Genomic DNA, 23,755 nt, shown 5'->3' on the forward strand with positions numbered 1-23,755 from the left:
GTGTGCTGTGTGTGCTGTTTGTTCTGTGTGTGCTGTGTGTGTTGCAAACAAAGAAATGCCGAGCTCTGAATCAAGTAGAAAGTACATAATTTCACAAAACTTTGTGGTGATGGTGCAACCACAAATTTTGGCTCAGTAGTCACTGAAACAGACACAGACATGAACACTAAATAGTCCTCCTCTGCTTTAATTAGTTTGGTTTGAATACAAAAAATATGAAAAAGAAAAGCTGACAATGGTTGTGGGAATAAGGTGCCAAGAAAAAAATAATTAATGGGACATATACTAAAAAGAAATGTCGACAGTCTGTTTGAGCAACAGAGTGGGCATCTGGTGTGTGTGTGTGTGTGTGTGTGTGTGTGTGTGTGTGTGTGTGTGTGTGTGTGTGTGTGTGTGTGTGTGTGTGTGTGTGTGTGTGTAAAGATGGGAAACATATCAATTTAAGTTAAGGCCACACTTTTTCACAGCAGACAGTTTAACTCTTCCTAGTATAAAAAGCACAGGTGTTACAAATAACATTAACAATGGCTCTGTTCTATTCAAGTGTCCCAGTAAGCCCTGACAGTGTGGCAGTGACCCAGCATGCACAATACCAGCCAATAATAACAGTGTGCTGATTAATGCTGAGTCATACATTTTAGACCTCCATATTTGCCAAGTTTAAAAAAGTAGGAGACTTTTCTCATGTAACGGTAAATAATGCCCAACCTGCATGCCAGCGCTCAGTCATACAATTATTGTCTATCTGATCCAATATGGCAGGTCATCAATGGTTGGGCTACCAGATATTGCACCATCTGAGTTTACATGCTCGATGTTCATTAACATTCTAGCCAGTCTGGTACATTTGTGCAATCTGTACTTTCTGCCTTTTGTTGTTTACACAAAAACTGCTCCTATAAAACATCCAGAGAGCAGAGCGAGGAAGCCAGTGAAGTAGAAGAATAATTTTGTGATATTCAACAATCTGACAGACATGATGAACCTAATCAAAAAGAAAGGTAAGTGTCCTCATAGATTTATTTATTACCAAGTAAGTTTTTACTAGCAAGGAATTTGCCTTGGTGTATTATGTGCATTAAGTAAACCTTAAGGGAATAAACAATAAAGCAAAGTACTGCTACAGTCAAGCACATAAATACAGAAAGGATATACTACAATAAATTATAAAGACACTATAACAAATATTACTGTTTTAGAAAGGGATAGAAGGAGAGCGGTACGGTTTGTGCAGGGTGTGCAAAATATTGATTAGGGGATGAGCAAAAGTTGACAATATATATGATATGTGAAATAGTCAAAGATAATAGTCCAGGATGTGTGTTAATGTAAGGTGTAGTGACTGTGGGTGGGGGGTTAAGTATCTGTCAGAGTATGTCAGTGGGGGTCCTGGGCCTTGTTGATGAGGCCCACTGCATTAGGTAAGAAACCTCTTGTGGCTTGAGGTTTTGGTCCTGGTGGACCGCACGCAGCCTCCTGCCAGAGAGAAGTGGTTAAAATGGTTTGTGTCCGGGGTGTAGGGGATCGGCCACAATCTTTCCTGCCCGCCTCAGGGTTCAAGAGGCGTACAGGTCCTGGAGCGACGACAGATTGCAGCCAATCACCTTCTCCGCAGAGCGAATGATACCTGCGGTCTACCCTTGTCCAGGTGGCCGTAGTGTAGCAGATGGTGATGGAGCAGGTGAGGATGGACTCAATGACGGCAGTGTAGAATTGCACCATCATTGTCTTTGAGAGGTTGAACTTATTCAGCTGCAGTGCATAGACTCCACAATGTTGACTGGGGAGTAGTCTATATCCTTGACGTTCCACTTCCGGGATTGCTCCGTAGTCCGCTGGATTTCACTCATTTAGGCCGATATCCGTTGCCTTGGGCTAAACAAGTTCCTTCCAAGGCTATTTTGCAGTGGCACTGCTGCTTTTCCCGGTGCTTAGCACCACCCAAGACGATTGTTATTGGTTTAAAGCAATGCCAATGAACCAGAACACGTTTTCCACCCATCCCCAAATGCTATGTGGAGTAGCCAGACCCTCCTCTAGTGTGCTTTGGAGGAGGGTCTGGCAAAGCGAGAGCAACCCAGGGTGATGGGGGTGGGTGGGGCTGCGTTCTTTCGGAAATCCACAACCATCTCCAGCATTTAGCTCCGAGTTGTTCTGACTGCAACTATAGAGGGTAATGTCGTCCGCAAACTTCAGGAGGTTCAGGGACTGATGACTGAATGTGCTGCCTTGTGGAGAACCGTTGCTGATGGTCCAAGAGTCAGAGACGTGTTTCCCCAGCTACACATGCTGCTTCCTGTCAAACAGGCAGTCTGTGATTTACCTGCAGGGGAAGTCGAGCATGTAGAGCTGGGAGAGCTTGTCCTTCAGCATAGCTAGGACAATGTTGTTGAATACAGTGTGCACAAGTGTATGTGGATGTGCATGTAATGTTGTATCTGCATGTTTATATTCTGCTATCTGTCTCTTCAGGCACCCTGGGCATCAGAGGCTGCACCGTCCTCTATGTTCTCATCGGCCTGTTGGTTTCTAAAGCCTCCACTGAGGCTGCAGACAGTCCAGAGGCAGAGGTGTCTTCTCTAAAGCTGAGACTAAACTTGATGATGACTCGGTACAGACTTTTGTGTAACCAATACTCCAACCTGGCATCCAACTGCTCAGCTCCAGGTACTGTACTTTTTTCTTCCAGGATCCAGCAGATAATTCATCAGTTGTTTATTCTGCAATCTCACACATGTTCTGGCTTTTTCTGTAAACCATCTGTAAAGTTTTCCTTAGTTAACCAGGCTTTTTTTATGTGATACATGCACTCTCCCACAGCTATCAACTGCACCCACTGTCCTAACGGGTGGCTTAAGGTAGGGGACCAATGCTTCCACCTCAGCACTGACAGGGACAGCTATTTTAATAGTACAGATAAGTGTACAGAGATAGGTGCCCATCTTGCCATCTTGACCACCAAAGAACAGCATGTAAGTGTTTCTGTTTCTGATTGTATATCTGCATCTAAATATACTTGTTAATTCACAAAGTGTTCACAATAAATTTGGATGCATTACATTTTTAGGATGCTGTGGAACAAGAAGGCAAAAGGATCGGAAGCCCATACACATACTACTGGATTGGACTGACTGACATTAAGAGTGAAGGAGACTGGAAATGGGTGGACAACTCAACACTTAAAACCCCGTATGTATGAAATGGCTACAATTAAAACACCTTTTACCCGACTCACGTTCCACTCTTCACACTGCTGTCTTCGGACAAGAAGTCACCTTGTGAGATCAATAATGTTGTCAGACACTTTAAATAACAATCTGAGCCTGTCAGAGGCAAAACCAATTACTTTTAGTGGACAAAAATAGAGGATGCACAATTGCCCGGTTGGGTTACATTCCAGCTCGGTTTGCGCCGGCCGGTCACTGCGATCTCACTCAATAGTGGACCAATTTAAAAGATTTTATTTCACATCAATCTAATAGACACAATGTCCAAGTTGAAAAAAATTGAATTACCCTATAAGAATGTCACACCTACAGAAGATTTATTTAATGCATATTCACAATAGGTTACTATTTTGAAAACATCTGAAAGCCGGCCAGACCTGACGATCAAAATTGATGAATGCAATTAAGGTTCACTGAGTTTGCCAAGACCTTAAAGAATGTTTTCAGTGTGTAAGTCGACCTTTTTGAGCAGATGCAATGTAAAGCAGAAACGTCTGTTGAGCTTGTTCTTGCCAATGTGTGTTTATTTGTAACAGTCACTGGCCTCTATCAATACCTCTGCTGCTCGTCAACAAAACCCACACTTAGGCCACTTGGTGCTTTGAGCTAAATGCTAACAACAATGCTAACTTGGTAATGTTTAGCTGGTATAATGTTTAACATGTTCACAATCTCAGTTTAGTGTGCTAGCATGCTAACCTTTGCAAGTAAGTATTAAGTATTAACCCTTGTGTTGTCTTCTTCTGTCTTTTTTGTGCTTTTAACGCTTTAAAAAAACAAAGTTTTTGTTACTTATTTCAACACTTTTTTCATTCCTTCTTTTTTCAATTCAGTCCATAAACCTAATTTATATGACATTATACCTAATTTTGGAGTTAAAACAAAGCGGAAACTATGAATTATATTGACTAATAGCTCAGATCAGAGGATGCTGAGAGGATCACAAACTGGTTTATGTCAACGTTTAGTCAGGATGCTGTTTTGAAACCATTTAAACTATGATAATGCTATAACATTGAATAAAACACCCAACATGCAATGAAAATAATCATTAATTTACCTATGAAAAACGTTGGTTGCATGGTTGCAACGTACATGCATGCATCCATGTTATTTTTGGGCACTTTGGTTGAAATTTTTCTGTAAAACAGAAATTTCTGATGTAAAAAACTTTGAAAACCGGTCAAATTTGACCCGAGGAAAACACAAGGTTTAAGTACAGCCGAGGCTGATGGGAATGTCATTTGTTTTGCAGGTATTTAGTAATAATCCAAAGTATTGGATAACTAATTTTGACCTGATGATGGCGCTATATGAAAAGTGAAGTGATCACCAAAGTCATCACAACAAAATCTCATGGTGGTGCTAGAGGAAAAGTATAGTAGACACGCAAGTCAGTAGGATTCATCCTCTGGGGAACATGAAGTTAAATGTGTGTGGACAAAGTTGTTTTATAAATAATACCTGATTGAAAACTACTTAGCTTATAAATATAATATGTATATAAGTTCACTTTCTATGAAAACATGCCATGGATATTTGGTTGTGGTTGTGAGTAATTACAGGTAATTAAATTGTATTTAAGGGTGATCATCAATAGGCAGGAACCAGCAAATATTCCCTCTCATTAAGTTATTTATTACCCCTGCATACGTTGCTATGTAATGCACATGTCCCCTAAAGAGATTGACTTTTAAAGTCAGGTGAAGCAGTAGTCTGACTTCGAACAAGCACACACTGATTTCTTCTGTCTGCCCACTGTGTAGATTTTGGAACGTGTTGAAATCTAAGTCAGACAACAAATTATCCGGTGGGATGAATGAAGAACATTGTGCGGTGGTGGACAGCTACATGCAACTCTGGTACGTTGTCCCATGTTCCTTCTTGTACCGCCGGATCTGTCAGATGGATGCCATCCCGCTCTAGTGAGCCCCAGCACACCACTGCAGGACCACCACGCAATTAAGAAAGATATTGATACTTTATTGGAAAACTTCAGTGGCCAATGTCTTCATCTACAAAAATAAAAAGATCCAGTTTTGATTTAACTAATGAAGTGTCCTCATTTGCATATTTAGAATCAACATTTGCTCATTTTAAAAATAATATATTTGTAAATACTGTATTTATAAAAGCAAGTAATCAAGCCTATCAGTGCAGTATTTTAGAGCATCATACAAAATACATTACATATCAAGACAAATCTAGAAACAATGTGGATGAAAAAGGGTATAACACAAACAATTATTAACAGCAATTATCACAAACAATAATGTTAAAATGATAATTAAACTGAACATAGAGCAATTCTGTGAAAGATGTTACATTACAAAACAATCCAAAATGGCTGATATGTACAACTATAAAATACATTTTTGTGATAAGACAGTCAGAACTGAACTTTGTTTAAAGTGCTCATATTATGCTTTTTGGCTTTTTCCCTTTCCTTTATTGTGTTATATATCTTTTTTGTGCATGTTATAGGTTTACAAAGTGAAAAAGTCCAAAGTCCACCCCAAAGGCACTTACCATCTCCAACAGAAAACACTGTTCACAAACTGCTCCAAACAGCTCTATTGTAGTCCAGCCTTTACTTCCGTGACGAACATTTGTCACTTTATAACACACGTTATAATGCTCGCCTAGCTGCTAGCGTGGCACGCCCTCATACTCTGCTTCTGACTGGGTAGTAGTACTTACCTAGCTACTGCGCATGTGCGACTCCCAACAAAGAAGTGAGATGTCTCACTCTGTAGCTAAAACAGAGAGCTCAACACACAGGGTGAAAAGAGGAGCTGCAGCAATGTGCAGTACAACAAAAATATGGTGTTTTTTAAAAATTAAACCATGTAAACCTATTCTGATATAACCTCTAAATACAATTATGAACATGAAAATGAACATAATATGAGCACTTTAAAACATTTAGACCTTCATCTAACACATCTAGCTGAGTTTCAGATATGATAGGAATATCCATCTTATCTGGACAGAAATAGAATTGGTTGCGATGTCCTCTTGAAAACGTCTTTGTGGTACATATTATGTTCTGTAGAATCCTTTGGGCTTGGGGCTGAAACATAAAATGTCACAGGTTTCTTTTTGAGCCATAGAAAGAGACACAGACCTACAAAAAGCAAGATGTATATTTTATTGTTTGTATCTTCATAAAACACCTTATGGCTAAAAGTGTTTTTCACATTTCAGTGCTGGATGTGTGTTTGGAGTCATTTCATGAGTCCAGGAAATGGTTGATACGTACGTTTTGCATTGGCAGAGTCGGCGCCTGAGGTGTCTCATCTTCCGCTAATGTCAGCCACAGAGAGAGTGAACAACATAGAAAGAGAGAAACATATATATATATATATATATATATATATAGAGAGAGAGAGAGAGAGAGAGAGAGAGAGAGATAAGTTAATGTCACACTCATAATCCTGTGTGATCGAACAAAAAGGAATAGGAATGGTTTAACTGTACTTGTCTGTGTTGGTAGAGGATGAAAACGAGGACGAGGAGGAGGATTACGATGACTGTGACACTGCATATGACCACCAGCATCCACACACTCAGTTTGGGTTCTGTGGAAAGCAGAAACAGACAGGCATCAAACAGTATAAGTATACAGTAAACATCATGTTAAACCAAGTTTCTGCCGTAAAACAGATTGTGGCCACAGGGTCATGCCCATGTCATATTTCCTGCTCTCCTCTCACTTCCTGCGCTCACCAATCTTCAGAGTTATCTCAGCTGACGTCAGCCATGTGTCGTTCTGCCACAGCTCACACCTCCACTTTCCACCATCTCCTTTCCCCACTTCCGGGATGGTGAGATGGGTAGGGTGACCGTCAGATCCCAGAGACGAAGACGACAGGGATGATTGTTCAGGTGGGAACCATTTGAGTCGCAGGTCAGAGGGCAGCGGATGGCCGAGACAGCAAGTCAGGTTGAGCTGTTGGCCAGAAATTAACTCTGTTCCTGGGGAGGAGGTGACTGGAGAGAGAGAATGGAAGAAGAGCAGAAAGAAAGACAGAGAAAAATATGAAATGCATAAGAAACTTTAATAGCCTGGGAAAATCTTGTGCTCTCCTTTCTTCTACATTTTATTATCTGAATCCAACTGAGCTTCTGTTGCTGCAGTGTGCCAGGAAAACTTGCCAAATTTAGGGGAAATTCTTTTTTTTTTCCAAATAAAAACAGAAACAAAGCAATACATGGCAGCATATCAAAACCACACTGCACATAGCATTAACAACACATTTAAATTCAATAAAAAGAAAAGAAAACCCAGCATAGTCAGTAATAATATATCGTGAGTCGCCTTAGAAAAAGTTAGAGCTGAAACAATAAGTCAACCATTCGACCAGTTGATGGAGAGAAAAACCAATTTGCAACTATTTTGACAATTGTCAATTTATTGTCCAAATAATTTTTTAATTCTTTCTCTGGCTTCAGCCACTCAAATGTGAATACTTGCTCGTTTCTTAAGACTTCTATTGTAATACATTTAATATCTTTGGGCCTTAACTTGCTTGTTAACTAATAGCTAAAAAAAACAACTGAGAAATCTTAGTTTTACACCATACATCCTTAAAACACAGAGTCCAATTAAAATTCCTTGTGCTATCACACTCTTCTGGTGGAGGGAAAGCTTGTTTTATTACAAGTGTATTAGCCACTTAATTAGACACATGTCACACCAGGGACACTTCCAAATAAACTCTGCAGCAGGCAGATAAAAACACTTGCACGGTAAAACAGAGCAGAGGCAGAGAGAAGGCAAAGAAATGACAATCTCAAACTTGTTATGAATGACAATTAGGAAGGAGAAAAGAAAAGGGAATTCAAGAAAATAAATTGGGACACCACGATAACAAAAGAACAAGCAAACAAAATTTCATATGACGGCTGTGACTGCAACACAGAGCTGAGCGCGCACAATGCAATTTGTTTTGACTTACTTTGCAGCACCTTCACGTGTACAGTCCTGTTCAGAGACACATCATTTTTAAACTTCAGGGCGCATACATAATCTCCTCTGTCTTCTTCGCTTCCTCGATTTCTAGTCAAAGACAGATTCATTTTTTTAGGGTCTTGTACAGGACGCAGTCCTCTGGTTTGTTCTGGCTGCCAGGTCAGTGGATCTTCCAGAGAGAGGGAGAACAGCCTCTGTGGACTCGAGCCTGGTTCAGGGATGAATTGCCAGTGAACCTCCTGGATGCCCTTAGCTTTGATTTGATCCCAGGAGATGTAAGGAGGAAGGGAACATGGGATGGTGAGAGGCCGGGATTTAGACGTATACTGAGGACTTAAAGGAGCTGGGGAGAGGTCTACATTAGGAGGAAAAGAGAAATAATGGTAACGTTATCTTCAGGATGAGGGTACACTACTGTAAAACTAATGCATACATGCTTGTACACAGTAACTCACCCATAACCGTAACGGAAACTTTGGCTACATTCTGTTGGCTAGCATTTGTCACAACACAAGTCCATTCGCCATTATCTTGGCTTGTGGCTCTCACATGGAGTTGTTCAGATCTCATTTTAACTCCTTGGGGATTCAGCCAGTGTATCTTTGACTTATTGGGACCCTGAGTTTCTGCATTGCAGGACAGAGACAGGGAGTCCCCAGGCAGCAGAGGAGAGGGTGAGTTCACTAGGAATGGAAATGATGAAAATTATTAAAGGTTTGATTTTTTTTCTTAATGTTGTAGATCATTCAGTATTTTGGCTTCTATTTGGCTGTACATTTCCATCAAGTAAACACAGTTTAACAAATAGAAATACAGCAGCAGTTAGGTAAAAACCTGCAAAAACATAAAGAAGTAAGTGTAAAGAAAGGAAACAGCCTTGTTTAGCTTGACTACTATGTTTTATGAGTTTGTCCATTGGGTTTTGAAAAGCCAAAAGGTTGTAAAGCTTGACAAGTTAAACCCACAGCAATGCAACATGAAAACATTAAAAACAATACATGTTATAAAAGCATACACCAGATTTTACCAAAATAGCCCATAGATTATGTTGAAAACTACAGTAGTATTGTTAAAAAAAGTATAATAGTTCTTTTAAATTAAAATGTATCAGGGTGAATGTGTCATGGACTCATGACACCTTATTCTTACTCTTACCAGTGAGTTTGAGTAGTTTATATGTATATTCGGAAGAGTCACCATATAGTTTAAATTTAAATGTTGTCGTGAAGTCTTCTTGTTGGAGGTTTTTGATAATAAGTGAATAGTCAGACAACAAGGACAACCTGTCTTTCCAGCGTGGTTCTGCAAGGCCAGAATGAAATGGTTGTTATTGTCAAAAGTACCTTTATTTGTTTCAACTGTTGATGGTACAAAGATGTTATTATATCTGTGAATAGCTCAATGCACTGTTCACCTTGACTGGTCCACGTGTTTCCCATGGTATTGCGCCAGGCAAGGTAAAAGTCATCAAAGTACCAGTACACATATTTTTGTGAATAAACTCCTGGAGGCTTAAGGGTAACCATCTCTCCCACCTGAGCATAATATATGAACTCTTGTGCCCCTAAGAGAGTGAGAAGGATGTTACTGTATACGTTCACAAAACCAGACAGTCCCTTATGAATTAATCATCTGCAATCAGTGCATCTTACCTGTTGTTGACTTTAGCACAGCGAGGAGAAGGACGGATTGAATTAAGTTCTTCATTTCAGTCACACTGAAAAAAGTGAATTAGAAAATTACAGGTAACATATACATTATGTATGATAATAATAATACATTTGATTTGTATAGCAGCTTTCACATACATTGCAGCCAAAAGTCCTTTACATGAACATAACATTACAAAAAAAATGTAATAAAACTAGTGATTGAATGTTTAAATTGATCCAGTTAAATAAGCACTGCAATGGCCACGACCAAAGCATGAATTAATTTTTTTGCAGTTACCTGCTAGATATGGTCAGACTTTTCCTATATTTCTGAGGTGATAAAATGCAGTCAGTGAGCTTTTTTAAGTTCAAGCTATGCCCTATAACAACACCCAAGCTGTCCCTTATCTTTGAACCTGTTTTGCACTTGAAATTCTTTTTTGACTCAGTCCCAACAACTATAACTGTCTCATTTAATATCTAAAAACCTATTAGTCATCCAAGTTGTAATACATTTTCAGCAGTTCAATTTTCAGTAATAATTTAAACAGTTGGGGTCGTCGGGCACTGGAGATAAAAACTAGATAAAAATACATGTACTGTATGGTGGGAAAAGGAGTTGGCCGAGTATCGAACATAATTATTGAAAGATTTGCAATAAAATATTCGAAAAGTAGTATTTTAGTAAATTAATGTTGTAGAAACATCCTTACTTCATCATACTGTATATTTTGTATGTATATCAACTTTTGCTGCAAAGAGACATTAGCAGGAAGCAAAGAGGGGTTTGTGGTGGTCTTAGATTTGAAGAGATTTGAGAAGATAAAAGAAAAAGAGTTGAGAGAGCTGAGAGTAGGCGGCCTGTGGTGGGTTTTTTGGATGAGAAGAAACATAGAAGAAACATAGAGCATACGCTGGGTTGTGGTGGGCCTTGATTTAGTTAAGGTGCAGATTCTTATCCCAATCCTCCCCCTCTGCCTCTCACACCCCCTCTCTTCCTCCCCTGTTCCACGAAAGACGGATCTCTCCACGCTTAAACAGAGAGAAAAAAAGAGACCACACCACCAGAAGCACACCTAGACTGTGGTTTAAAGGTAGATGTTTCCCTCTTCTCTCTCCCTGTCTCATCCCCTTATCTTTCTGTCTTTCTCCCCCTGCAATTTGTTGTTATCTCTAGTGTGTACAGTGTGTGATTGTGCACAAAAACATCTTTTCAAAGACTTTTATTGTTGCTTTTATATTGATTTGACCCTTTAAAATAAAATATTAGTGTTTATATCCAATCTATTTTTTAATTAAACCATTGAAATCAAAGAAATCAAAATAAAACTGTGAATGTACAGGCCAGACAATTTCCTATGATGAAGATGAGTCACGCTTAAGGCCAAAAGTGAGCGCAAGAGACTGAGATTGAAGATTTATTTGTCAAGATTTTATTTTGACATGTAGATCAAATAGAATTTTACATCAAAAACAAATGCAGAACACTGCTTATTAATGTTTATTAGGTGTTTTGCCTGAAGACTAAATAAATAATACTGTAGGTGAGGAGACATGAGCAGCGCTGGCTTCGGATTTGTACTGGCCAAAAATTTCAAAACAATACATAATAAGAATAAGAAAATAATAGGCTTGAGTCCAACATGAGATACATTTACAAGATACTTAGACAATGTATTGTGCTAATTATCTTCCATTGGAGTATTTGTTCCCTCTTAACATATTACAACAATGCTTTGCAACAGTGCATATCCTTAAAGGCTTGTAATAGGTTTTGACAAATGTTTTTGTGGTATAAAAACATCAAAGTTTGAGCACCCTGGTCTCTGGTTTGCATCCGGCCAGGGACCTTTGCTGCATATCATTCCTCATCTTGCTCTACATAAAAGTATTAGGATGAATATTTCAAATGTCTTAAGGTGACACTAATCCCAACACATTGATAGAATTCTGCGTATGGCTTAAAAATGTTATGTCAGCCAATTACCTCACTAACAACACTAAAGATTAAAATCTGATGTGATGTGTCTCAAAGCAAATGGTTTATGTATGTTTCCAATGTATCTATAAACAAATCAAGATCTGTAAACATATGAAGATAGATAGAAGATAAATAATGTTGCATTCTTTATTATAACTGAGATCAGAGTTTGTAAGAAAATAAGTAAAAGGGGAGAACGTAGAGACAGAGTGACGTACAAAGTCACAGCACCTGTGGAGCTGCAACCCAGAAACCAAGACGATCATATCTGTAGTCAACAACAAGCAGAGATGGAGGGGGAGGGTCAAGGGGGGAGGAGAGCGAGCAGAAAAAGGAAAAGGACAGGCCGGATTACAGTATAATTTATTGGATGACGTGTGTCTAATTGTCACTATTTATATTTTTGTTTTGGGCTGAGCCTTTTTCAAATTTTTACTTCTTAATGAATTACACAGAGAAATAATGTATGCAGTTTAAGGAAAACAAAATTGTTGGACTGAAAAATCTGTGGTACACAAATGAATGGTATTTCAATATATTTACAGTAAGCTCAGATTGTGACATTGTGTTTAAAGGTCCATATCAATTAAATTGACTGATATAAAATGCCCTTATGAATTACATTTTTCTATATAATCTGTAGATTGTGTACATAGCGGTAGTTCATGATACCGCCCAGTGCTTCATGAATTCCAACAAAGCATTAGGCAAGAAAGACGAAATACAACAAAAACAACCAAAGAAAATTCTAAATCAATTGAGGTGCAGTGACAATTTTATCTAATAATCTATATTTATGATGGTTTTTTGTTGATGATTTTCATGTTTAATATTATATGTAATATTTCTTAAGGTTTAAGTTAAAGGATCGGTATGTGTGTTTTTAATTAATACATACATCTTGTCTTTGTAGCTGTAATTAGATGAATATATAAGCTTGACCTGTCGGCCCTGCTGGGCCTGCAGATGTAACATGTTTATAATTCAAAATTAGCATCAGGTAAGATAAAACATTTGACACTGATATTTGTGTAAACAGCACTAAATGTTTTTATATTTTAAAGTATATGCATATTTAGCTAAAACTAAATTTAAATTACAATATACTCACATCTGTTGTTGAGTGCTAGGCGTCCCTCTGTGTTCAGTGATCCGGAGTCGGGTGGAAATGTTGAATATTTATCAAACAAACTCTCTTCTTAAGTGGCGTTGCACCTCCCTCCTCAATGATTGGTCTGGAAACAAAGCACACAGTCGTCGATCAAACTCAAAATCAGAACAATGACCTTTGATTGGTTGTTACAGAGGAAGACGTCTCATCCCTATGTTGTTGTTTTTTTAACTAAATTAAAACAGTTTGAACTAATCGCTTAATGTGTTGTTTAAGACAAAAAATGCATATCCTGCATAATAATATAAAAATCATTTGGAGAGTGTGATGGTGCCATATTTAATCAGTGCATTCTAATCTGTTCCTGGTCTTCTTTGTTCCTTTTTTACTTTTTCCAACAGATAAACAAACAACTAATCTTAATTGGATAACATTGTTATTTGAGTTGCTGCCTGCCTGATAACAGAACATTTGTGAAGGGTCTGCGTAGACTTATTATCTATCTTTAGCATGTTCTAACTAGCACATGGGCAGCTTACGGCCTAATTTATTATAATTGCCGGTTGATTTTCCCTTGATCATATAACTGTACTGATTTAGATACATAATTAGTTTGTCAGAATTCAAGCCATAAACTGCTTGACCAATCTTCACAACAGCAGCTGATAAATGAAAAGTAAAAATGAAACAGTTCTTTAAAAAGAAACAGATAAAGTCCTGTGAGGAAAAATGAAAAGTTTTTGGGGCGATTGTCTCACTGGGTCTGTACAGAGAAATGTGAGTTTAATATACATATGGTGAAATAAATATACTGTACAAGGAGACCTCCAATCACAAAAATACAACCGTCAGTGCATTTTATCTTCTTCTTTATAAGATCACCTTGTTACAACTCTAACACCAGACCCTGTGCTCATTTATACTTACTTACTTTTCATAAAAATGGTCTTTACTCACGTTAACAATGATAAAGTCTTTAGATATCTTCTAGAAAGCAGGAAAATACTGTTGTATGAACAGTGGGAGCTACGCACATCAGTATACTTTATAGTTTTAAAGTTCACAACAAGATAAATGGATGTAAAAGTTGTGTAAAATCTGCAGGGCAACTCATCTCTTGTCTGACAATTGTAAAGACTCGAAAATGATGTTTCAGGTAAAAATGGTGTAACTGCTCTTGCGTATGTAAAAATACTGAATATTAACCAAAGAAACATAAAAGATTATATATATATATATATATATATATATATATATATATATATATATATATATATACAATACTATATTATTATAGTTATATAATTAATTTTTTGATCACTGTTTGATAACTTGACATTTCTAGTTCAAATCCAAGACACGGTATTTTGGCAGCACCAAACTTTATGTGCATCATTTTAGACACAGTTTCTTATAATTCAGCTGATAGTTTGAATATTTGGTAGTAGAAAGAATTTGACTGGAATTTAAATTCAAACAAATTCTCATCCGCACAAGTTTGAACAAGATCCCGCCAAACGGTCCATGCAGGTGGAAGAGCTAAACAGTTTCCCCTAAATGCTTTCATCTAATCTAATTCTTGTTTTCTGTTCTGATTCATGATGAATTAGTATTCAATGATAATTTACAAGATGGTCAGAATTAACAAAGCAAATGAGAGCAGCCTGCGCAGGCATTTAACAAACAAACCTGTAAATGTAAAGCGCAGGTTTCATCTCTGTGAAAACCAACATTTGTCCCTCAATAAATACTAATTAAATATAGCCCTGCACTCATTTCCATCATGTGGTGCTGTTTCTGGTGGACTGGTGCACCGTGAACCCATTGAGGAGAAATGATTATTTCTTTGTATCTATATTTTGGTAACAAAACTATATTTGTTACGTGGTTCAGTTTGAAGTATACAGGCCTACGGTCTTGTTCAGTCTGTTTTTCATTTCACATTACATTGACTATTTTAGTGATGTGAAGAAAATCAATTGTCAGTCATCCAGTGTAAAGTTCAGGTTACACTCCGCATGACAAGTAGTTATTGTAATAATTTTTTGGTAAATGTACACCTGTGCGGGAGCCAAACATCTGCTTGTGCTTATCTCTACTCCTAACCTGCTGTAGTCTCGTCTGCACTCAATTCAACAGTAATGTAACATCTGTGGACCTCGGTCTGTTGTTGAGTTAGTCTCTGACAGCTTATTGTGGTACTTACTGAAATAATGCACACAACTGCAAAGATTGTTACTGTTAACAATGCTGCTTCATAACTGTGCTGATGTGGAATCATTACAGGTGTTACATACTGAGAGGAAAATATCCTCTAATTAACATGTATACATTTCAAACCAATTGCAAGGTTTTTGAAAAGGTAAAGGAATGTAAATGAAATTGGAATGGCCGCCACAGTTGTCACGAGTTTCTTATTCTTTGTTTCTTTTCAGCTAAACTTGATAACCACTTACAAATCTGTTAATTAATACCTAAAACCACAAAAGATATACAGAACCACAGATAGCTTGAAGGTGTAAAAGATTCACTTGAATACAATGTTTGCTTGTACCACATTGAAAGATCAGTTTTTAGGCCTTGTAACTAAATAGAAATTCATCCTCATATGATAATGAAGTGATCTGTCTGAGGCCAAGCTTACTAATGAGAGCTACAGGGATTAACAGAGAATTAAGGGACTGAAGCTGCAGAAACACACTGCTGAGGTGGTTTAGAAACACTCACCACAACAAGGACAAAACAAACATCTCGCATACGTCTCATGTGTCTCTCTGAGGTTTGTGTGCCTGCCTCTGTACTGCCTTCATGAAGGGCTCACACCTGCTTCTGTTCCCTCTGAACTCAAAATGAAACAAGCCTTTTGTTTGCTCCTTAGAACGAATACCTTCAAGTTATGGCTGCCATTAAGAAACATTTACTTCTAGGGCCTGGCATAAATTAAATGAGTCTTCTCTTACAGAACATCTAGACATTAATGTGTCGCAAAGAATAGGTTCAAATTTGACACTCTCTCAGTAGATACATATCTGTTTTCTAGCTGTGATTTTGATGGAAAACACCTGAAAGTGAGGAATCCCTCATTAGTCACACACCTAACGGGGGAGTGTGGACCACATCGTTACTGAAAGAGAAAAAGACTAAAAGTGTGGGCCACAAGCAAGAATGAAGGGTGATTCACTTATTTCATATATATATATATATATATATATATCTCTTTGCTTCCTCATCCTCCATTTACTCCTACAGAGGATTTCCCTCACCATGCGACCTCTGTTTTTGTGTGTTTTATAACCGTTTCAAGTTAGACGAATGGTGTGTGATTTAACTGAGGCAGGTAGCTAAAACACTGGAGGATATCTGAAGCCCTGCGTAGACGGGAAGGTACCGAGATTATACTGTATGTGACGTTTCTGAATGTTTCAGAAATAAACAAAATGTCAGTGGAAAAGAGGTTGAGAATCAGAAACAAGTGACATTCTGCTCAACAACTGAAAACAGTTTGTCTGTTTCATCATGAGGGGGAACTTCATTCAAACTTCTTTGAAACTTCAGTTGTGAAACAATACATGTCTCTCCCACTCACCACTTCATCTACATCACATCACATTGATTGTTATTTTTGGGTGTTACTGTATTATTTGTAGGCTGCTGCATAATCATTTCATCAGAATGGAAAAATTGATATCTTTTGTTACAGTGAGCTTAGCAAGCATGTTGTAATAATAATTGATTAATCCCACAAGTGGAAATTACAATGTTTTCACTCTGTTGTTATTACATGCAGGCCTGAATTACACACACATGCTCAGTACCTATACATACACTAATGGAGAAATGTCAGAGTGTGGGAGCTGCCCTGAGCAGTTGGGGGGTTTGGTGCCTTGCTCAAGGGCAGTGCCCAGGAGGTGAACTGGCACTTATCCAGCTACCAGTCCACCACCATACTTTGGGCCATATGGGGACTTGAACCAATAAGCCTTTGGTTCCCAACCCAACTCCCTACTGACTGAGCTACTGCCACCCCCTCAAGTCATGTTTGTGTGATACACCTAAGAAATTCAAACCAAGCAGAATTATATTCGTCAATCGGAAAAATGCATCATGGCTCATAAGAGACGCACAAGGTTCATGATAAAGCATACTGTTACTGTAAAGGTGTTATTAACATAATGCTGATTTGCTGAAGTTTAATGATGACGTTGATTATACCATGGAAAATCTGCTGTACCCTCCCACAGAGCCTACATAAATGCATGCAACAATAACTGTTTCTGTGGTTTCTGTGACTACATTCCTGTGAATAATCAATTTGATCATTTCAATTATCCACATTACTGTCAGTATTCGTTCTCTCTATTAAGAGGTGAACTTAAGTGGAGTGGTGGAAGCGAGGGTTGCTTAATGGAGTCTGATACGAAGCACAGATTAAAATGTAAACCCTGTTGTCAGCAATACAATATCACTCAATAAATGTATCTGTTTGTTTCTGTGTACTGGCTGTGAAAAGAGATATCCCTCTAGACAATAAATCTAAATCTTAAACTGCATGCCCTGCAAACCCCCAATTTCCAATGTCATAACATTTATGAACGTTTCTTTTCTGATGCACCACAGTAAATTCAGGTTTACTAGATTAAGTACAACATTATACTGTTTGTTGAGTATGATATTAAAGAAACATTTAGCAACAGAACTGTAAAATAAACCCAAATGCAAACGTTTTGACATTATAATGCATCATAACGCTCCAACAGGTTAACGCAGGGGTCTTCAACGTTTTTTAAGCCAAGGACCCCATTAACTGAAAGAGAGACAGAGCAGGGACCCCCTACTACATATGTTGTATAAAATGATGTTGCATATTAAAATGGGCCTACAATAAGTGTAGGACGGCCTCAAGCCTTTATACATAGCTTTATTGTGCATATACTAAGCTATTAAAATAATAATTGTTGGCATGATATTATAAATCATCTTTTAATGTTACACATACATGTGGCACAGTGAATCCTCATGATTAACTGTATCTTTGGATGGCTATCTTAATGACTACCTTACCTATAGGCCAGCAAGCCTATCATCAGTGGGGATTTATATTTGCTAATAATATGTTGGAATTATGTTTAGACATTTTAATTTTTTTGAAAAAAACTTTAAAAAATGTACAATAATTTGGTGGCCCTCCCTGCAGTGACTCTGAGGACCCCCTAGGGGTCCCGGACCCCCCATTGAAGATCTCTGGGTTAACGGTTGAGTCGCCCAACACAAACGCATCGTCCTCAGTTCAATTCAAGCCGTGGACATTTGTTGCAGCGGTGGAATGTAAGTACATTTACTACGGAAATTTTGAGGTACTTATTTCCTTTTTATGCTACTTTCTTCTTCTACTCCACTACATCTCAGAGGCAAATATGATACTCTTTAATGTTTGTGATGAACTGAAGAACGAAGTGCTTCTTTATGTGTTGAGAAAATTCTTCTACTTCTTAAGCTAAATTAACTCTTTTAACACTTTCTTGGTTTAGCTGGAAATTGTCACAGAGCTAAAAACAGGGCTGTTTTTCTAATGAAAAGTTGACTTTTTAGAGATACGTGGTTGACAGGACACAGCGACGCTACAAAAATATGATGATTTTATAGATTATGATGCATTGCTGTAAATTAAACTACCCAGCAGTAAATAAAGTAGTTAGAATTAGCACAACCTTAAACATCTACAGCAGTAAAATGCACCATTCACATTAATGCAGCAGTAATATTAATCCAGAAACATCAGCTAGAATACTAAAACACTGACAGGGAACAGTTTACTGCACAATGAGAACTTTTACTTTAAGTACTTTAAGTACATTTTGCTAATAATACTTAAATGCAGGACTTTTACTTGTAGAGGAGTGTTTTCACAGTATGGTATTAGTACTTTTACTTAAGTAAAGGATCTGAATACTTATTCCACCACTGGTTGCATATCACACCACGTATTCTGTCCATCTCTACACTGTCAACAATCAAATAAAGGCAAAAATACTCCCTAAATGAAATACACTCACTTAAAGTAAAAACGTAGAACATTTACAGAGGTAGACGACGAGATAGACAACTGCTCTCCTGTTATGCTACACTCTGGGAAGCTTAGCTGTCTAACAGCAGCTAATACATTTGTTTGCAAATGTAATAAATTCTACAACTGCTTCATAAAAACTGTCATGCTACATCAATCCAGTAGCTTCAACCTAAATTAGGAATTAGATGATTTGTAATCAGATTTCTCTGAAATGTGTCTTATGTTACAAGCACAGTCCGGGGCGCATAAATGTGAAAAACACAAATTATTATTCACATACACACACAGCAACAATATTATAAACACAGACAGTTGGAGTGTATTTCATCTAACCACTTAATGCTCAGCGTCCAACATACACAGGTGTACACATCTACTTTATAAGAGTTTCATTTCCTGGTTCAACGCACTTTATTCCTGGCCTTGTTTAGCAGTTCAACATTAAAGTTGCAAAGCTTATACACATTAGCAACAATGAAGGAGCATCACTCAACTGTCAATCTTTTACAAATGAAACAACAGACTAGAAAATGCATAGTTTCAATCGGAGACTGGTCAAAGATTGAACACAATGTAGCACAGTTACTTAAACGCTGACTTCACTCATCCGAATCTGCACTGACAACTGAAACTTGTGTGGAACTGAAGCTAAACATTAGGGGAGTTCACAGAACGGGAAATCACCTATCAGGTGATTATTTAAAATGTAAGGATTGTGGATTATTTAAAAATCAAGTGTGCACTTTGTTCCTGCAGTTGGAGCCCATGTCAAACTCACATATCAATGTGCTGATTGCTGCACCTCTTTTTAGCAGCCAACAAATGCTGTTTGGCATTGAACACGAAAATGACACACACTTGAACCAGGTGTTTACATGGCTTTGTTCTACTAATGTTAGTGTGTTCACAATAAACACACTTTATACACTGTATGTCACGGTTTTCTCATGTACTGGATACATGCTCCTGATGGAATGATAACACAAATGGAAATACAAGAGGGAGGGACACACATGGGTTCAGAAATTTCAGTTTCACTTTGTGTGTGTGTGTGTGTGTGTGTGTGTGTGTGTGTGTGTGTTCATTTGTGTAAGACAGACAATGAGACTGAAAACTGAGTAATATCCATGAAAAGGGAATCCTGTTGTCTCATATGAAAATACCCCCAGTGCACCATAGATGTTAAATTTTCATGACTAAGTAAGGGAAACACTTCTTAGTAATCGCCTACAGAAGAAACAAAAAGTGCACATCGAGACACTAAATATGAATGTTGACATGCTTCTCGCCGCTCTAAGAGAGAGAAAGGAATACATTACTTTTTTTCTTTTACTAAATATGATGTAGCCCATTATTTTGTCTCTGTACTCCAGCACACTGGGTTTGAAATAAAACAATGAGATTAAAGCACTGACTTCAAGCCCCATCTGGGTTTGAATATGTTATTGCATATAGTCCCCTGATTTTTAGGACAATGCAGCAAAACAATGCTCTTAAACTAATTGTTTTCTCTGGCCAAATACAGGTTAATAAAGTCACTCCAGTTACCTAGAGTCAATACAGCTGCACCTCTGTTTACAGAAGACCAAGCTAATGGTAAACCCCCCCAAAACAATTACAGGGCAGTACAAATCTGTCAGCACCACCAGGTATAATACCGATGGCCTGCTGACTACAAACCCTGCAACCAAATACTGAATATGAAAACTCTATATAGTTTGTTATATAGGTAGGTTGTTGTTGTTTTGTAAATGTAATTAATACAAAAACACATGTTGGGTCGACTAAAAATGTGGGCCTATGTGTTGGAGATATTACTTTTCCGTATACAGTTAATGTGAACACTCTTAAATTAAAGCACAGCGTCAACTTTCAAATCAAATGTGTCCGAAACAACGAGCCAACACAACACAAATGTATCACTGTCCTTCTACTTGGACTATACCGACAGTTTGCAAGAAACCTTGAACAAGCTTCTTTGAAACAAAATTTAAAAGTGCACACAAAACAAAATAATCACAAAATAGTCACAAAGATGTCATCCGTATTGACAGCACAATTTTATATAATGATTTCCTAGGTGACATCTTCTAAACTGATGGGTGTTCAGACTAGTTTTAGTGGTGGTGAATACAGCGTGCACTATCATGGAAAAGGATAGGTGATCTCTCTTGTGAATAATAATGCTGTAAAACAATTAGCATTGATGCACCTGGGTAAAAAGTGTAAGTAAGTGAGTATTTGCTTTTACTATATTCAGTTTAGTTCAATTCAAAATACTTCATTCGTCCCTCAAAGAGCAAGTGGCAAGCGGGTTAACAAACCCAAAGACACACAAACCATTCATTCATACACATAAAAACCAGCCCAAAATACAAAAAAATGCAATGTAAGGAAAAAAAAGTTTAAATACACAGGGTGTATGGCCAATCCGTAGCTGACCAACACCACAAAGAGACATTATGTCAAAATGTGCAATTGTGCAAGGTATACCGCGCCTGTTAACAAGTCTTATGGCTTCTGGCTACATTACACAAGCAGGTGTATCCCTGTATCAATGTATACAGTAGAAGTATAATATATACTATGTAGGATCAGCCATTTTGTTATGTCCTAAATAATGTTTAGGTTAATATTTAACATGTCCTGTGTTTATGGTACAAAAGTAAGAAACAAATCATGTGAGTCATATGTTGATAACAAACAGACTTTTGTTCAGAGATACCTGCACCAAATCTTTAGGCTTTTCAGGTTCCAAAATACCGTTGGGACTGAATTACAGTATCAGTTATCAGAGTGTAAAGTTGTTTTCAGATTACTTGACAAACCAGACATGACAGCATTTGGCAATATGTTACAGAATGTGTCAACCAAACAGACTGATTGATTTAAGTTAGTCTTCAGTGTTAGATTGGATAAAAGCAGAACTATTGTTTTTATGTTACAATTGATGAAAACTCCTGCATTAAGCTCCCACCATTTACAATTTGATTCTTGTGCATCCTGTTCACATAATTTTTTAGTTACATTACGTTTATATACGCTGTATGCTACATATGTGGACTGCGACAAGTACATGTGTACGTTTACGTTATGTTACAGTATACACCGCATTTCTTAAGGCATTATTAAAAGCACATTGAAAGCTTTTTGTTCAGTCAGCCCACTTCTGATATACTTAACTCATAATGAGCAATACCATGAACCTGAAAAGGGGTTCAGTTCTTGCATAATGTAGATCTCAATCATTTGACCCATAAAACATATTTTACAGACACTTAAAGTGCCCCAAAATACATGAACAAAACAAGTTATCGTTACTGTTTCTCTTTTAAGGCTTTCAAGTCAGAAACAAAAAGCCATTTTGTGAACGTTTTTAAAATGTCAATGATTACTCTGGGCTCATCAGAAGAATACATTATTTGCAACAAATAAATTATAATGTAAATCCAGTGTAATTATTCCCAATAGAAAGACTTGGTATGTCAGTTAACAGCTTATGTAAACACAAACAATTAGTTTAAATGTTTTTTTAAAAATTGGTGTTTCAACGCTGCCACACTAATCTTTCATGTTGTCCAGTTGTAAGGCCCCAAAGTTGCACCCCTTAGCGACAGCTGACACCAACAGTTAACAGGAACAAGATATAGGTTAAACATTCACAATCTCCAGGGTTTAAAACGGTTTATTTTTCCAGAGATTTCTTTCTAAAATAATTTGTTTGTGTTCCACTTGCATATGACAACCCATCAATTGCAAAATCAGTTAAATGTCACCAACGTTATTGCACAAGTTATTGTACAAGTTTATTGCACAACTTTCTCTGTTTTGAACAGAGAATTATTTTAGGCATTTATGATTTTAAAAACCTCCTCAGGGTTGTCATCAGGAACAGCACAACACCAAGAAGATAGTAAATCTCCCATAGAGGGTGAAATCCGTGCATCAAGGCTGATACATTTAAGTTACTTAAGGCTTGTGATGAAACAAGCAAATCATTCAGCATATTTTACTTGATCCAACTCATCTGTGTTTCTTTGAGCTAAATATCACAAGGCATTGACCCAGAACATTGGAGATAATCTGGCTTGTTTGTGTCAGTTTGAGGCAAAGTACGAACAAGACAAATGAAACCACAGTAAGGCCAAGACAAAACAATGAGTATGTGGAACTAAAAACAAAGAATTTTAAAAATGTGTCCTGGGATGAGAGCGGGTTTTGGAGCAGGTTTAAGTGCTATAACTCTGCCCCTCAGTGCCCCTTTGCTTCTGTCTATGAGCAGGCAGCGTTTGTCAGTATTTGTAGAAACAATGTGTCCTCGTAGACAGACATGTTGCTATCCTGATTTACGCATCTTCCCTCTGTAAGAAAATCCCTTAAATCAGCTTTTTATATACTACTGAGTTTATATATAATATTTTTAGAAGTACTTACATGTGATGTTCTCAGTGCAGCGGTGAGTTCAGCTGTGACATTTGGTAGACTGTACGCATTGCATGTGGCTCTTTCACTCTCACACACATGCACACACACACGCACACACACACACACACACACACACACACACAGGAAGTCAGACACCACTATGATCCCATCCTTTCTGTTATGTACTAAATGGATTACAAAGATTAGGATTACATAGTCACACACACGTGCATAATGTAGAAGTTTTGCAAGTAGTTTTATGTTACAAAATACCAGAATTCCTTAACTCATATAAGACATCAAATGTTTTTACTCTT

The 23,755-nt window shown here is 37.6% G+C and overlaps 2 protein-coding genes across 3 annotated transcripts; one reads left to right on the plus strand and one right to left on the minus strand.

Annotated features, from left to right (window-relative positions):
* The first annotated feature begins 719 nt into the window (after positions 1-719).
* On the plus strand, positions 720-5,275 carry LOC144519452 (perlucin-like protein). Of its 2 annotated transcripts, none has more exons than XM_078252585.1 (5): positions 720-1,001; positions 2,473-2,667; positions 2,821-2,858; positions 3,068-3,189; positions 4,994-5,275. In XM_078252585.1, the coding sequence occupies exons 1-5, from the start codon at positions 977-979 to the stop codon at positions 5,151-5,153; spliced, it is 540 nt and encodes a 179-aa protein (XP_078108711.1). In that variant the 5' UTR covers positions 720-976; the 3' UTR covers positions 5,154-5,275. The 2 variants fall into 2 exon arrangements, with proteins under 2 accessions (XP_078108711.1, XP_078108710.1); XM_078252584.1 differs by having other exon boundaries at positions 724-1,001; positions 2,821-2,972.
* On the minus strand, positions 5,190-23,539 carry cd4-1 (CD4-1 molecule). Its single transcript, XM_078252582.1, has 11 exons — positions 23,448-23,539; positions 12,947-13,070; positions 9,855-9,919; positions 9,617-9,766; positions 9,358-9,504; positions 8,658-8,885; positions 8,189-8,557; positions 6,957-7,220; positions 6,708-6,808; positions 6,490-6,533; positions 5,190-6,300 (listed from the first exon to the last, which is right to left on the minus strand). Exons 3-11 carry the CDS (start codon positions 9,907-9,909, stop codon positions 6,270-6,272), a joined length of 1,389 nt encoding a protein of 462 aa, XP_078108708.1. The 5' UTR covers positions 9,910-9,919; positions 12,947-13,070; positions 23,448-23,539; the 3' UTR covers positions 5,190-6,269.
* Between the last annotated feature and the right edge of the window lie 216 nt (positions 23,540-23,755).

This window comes from Sander vitreus, chromosome 6 (genome assembly GCF_031162955.1).
Source record: "Sander vitreus isolate 19-12246 chromosome 6, sanVit1, whole genome shotgun sequence".
NCBI lineage: Eukaryota > Metazoa > Chordata > Actinopteri > Perciformes > Percidae > Sander > Sander vitreus.

Bases quoted from the DNA above. Each gene is read 5' to 3' on its own strand.
- LOC144519452 (XM_078252584.1), top strand. From the start codon at position 977: ATGATGAACCTAATCAAAAAGAAAG. The intron at 2,973-3,067 runs GTAAGTGTTTCT...TTACATTTTTAG, and splicing joins TGACCACCAAAGAACAGCAT to GATGCTGTGGAACAAGAAGG. The intron at 3,190-4,993 runs GTATGTATGAAA...CCCACTGTGTAG, and splicing joins AACTCAACACTTAAAACCCC to ATTTTGGAACGTGTTGAAAT.
- cd4-1 (XM_078252582.1), bottom strand. From the start codon at position 9,909: ATGAAGAACTTAATTCAATCCGTCCTTCTCCTCGCTGTGCTAAAGTCA. The intron at 9,767-9,854 runs GTAAGATGCACT...TCACTCTCTTAG, and splicing joins TGTGCTAAAGTCAACAACAG to GGGCACAAGAGTTCATATAT. The intron at 6,301-6,489 runs GTACGTATCAAC...TTTATGTTTCAG, and splicing joins CGACTCTGCCAATGCAAAAC to CCCCAAGCCCAAAGGATTCT.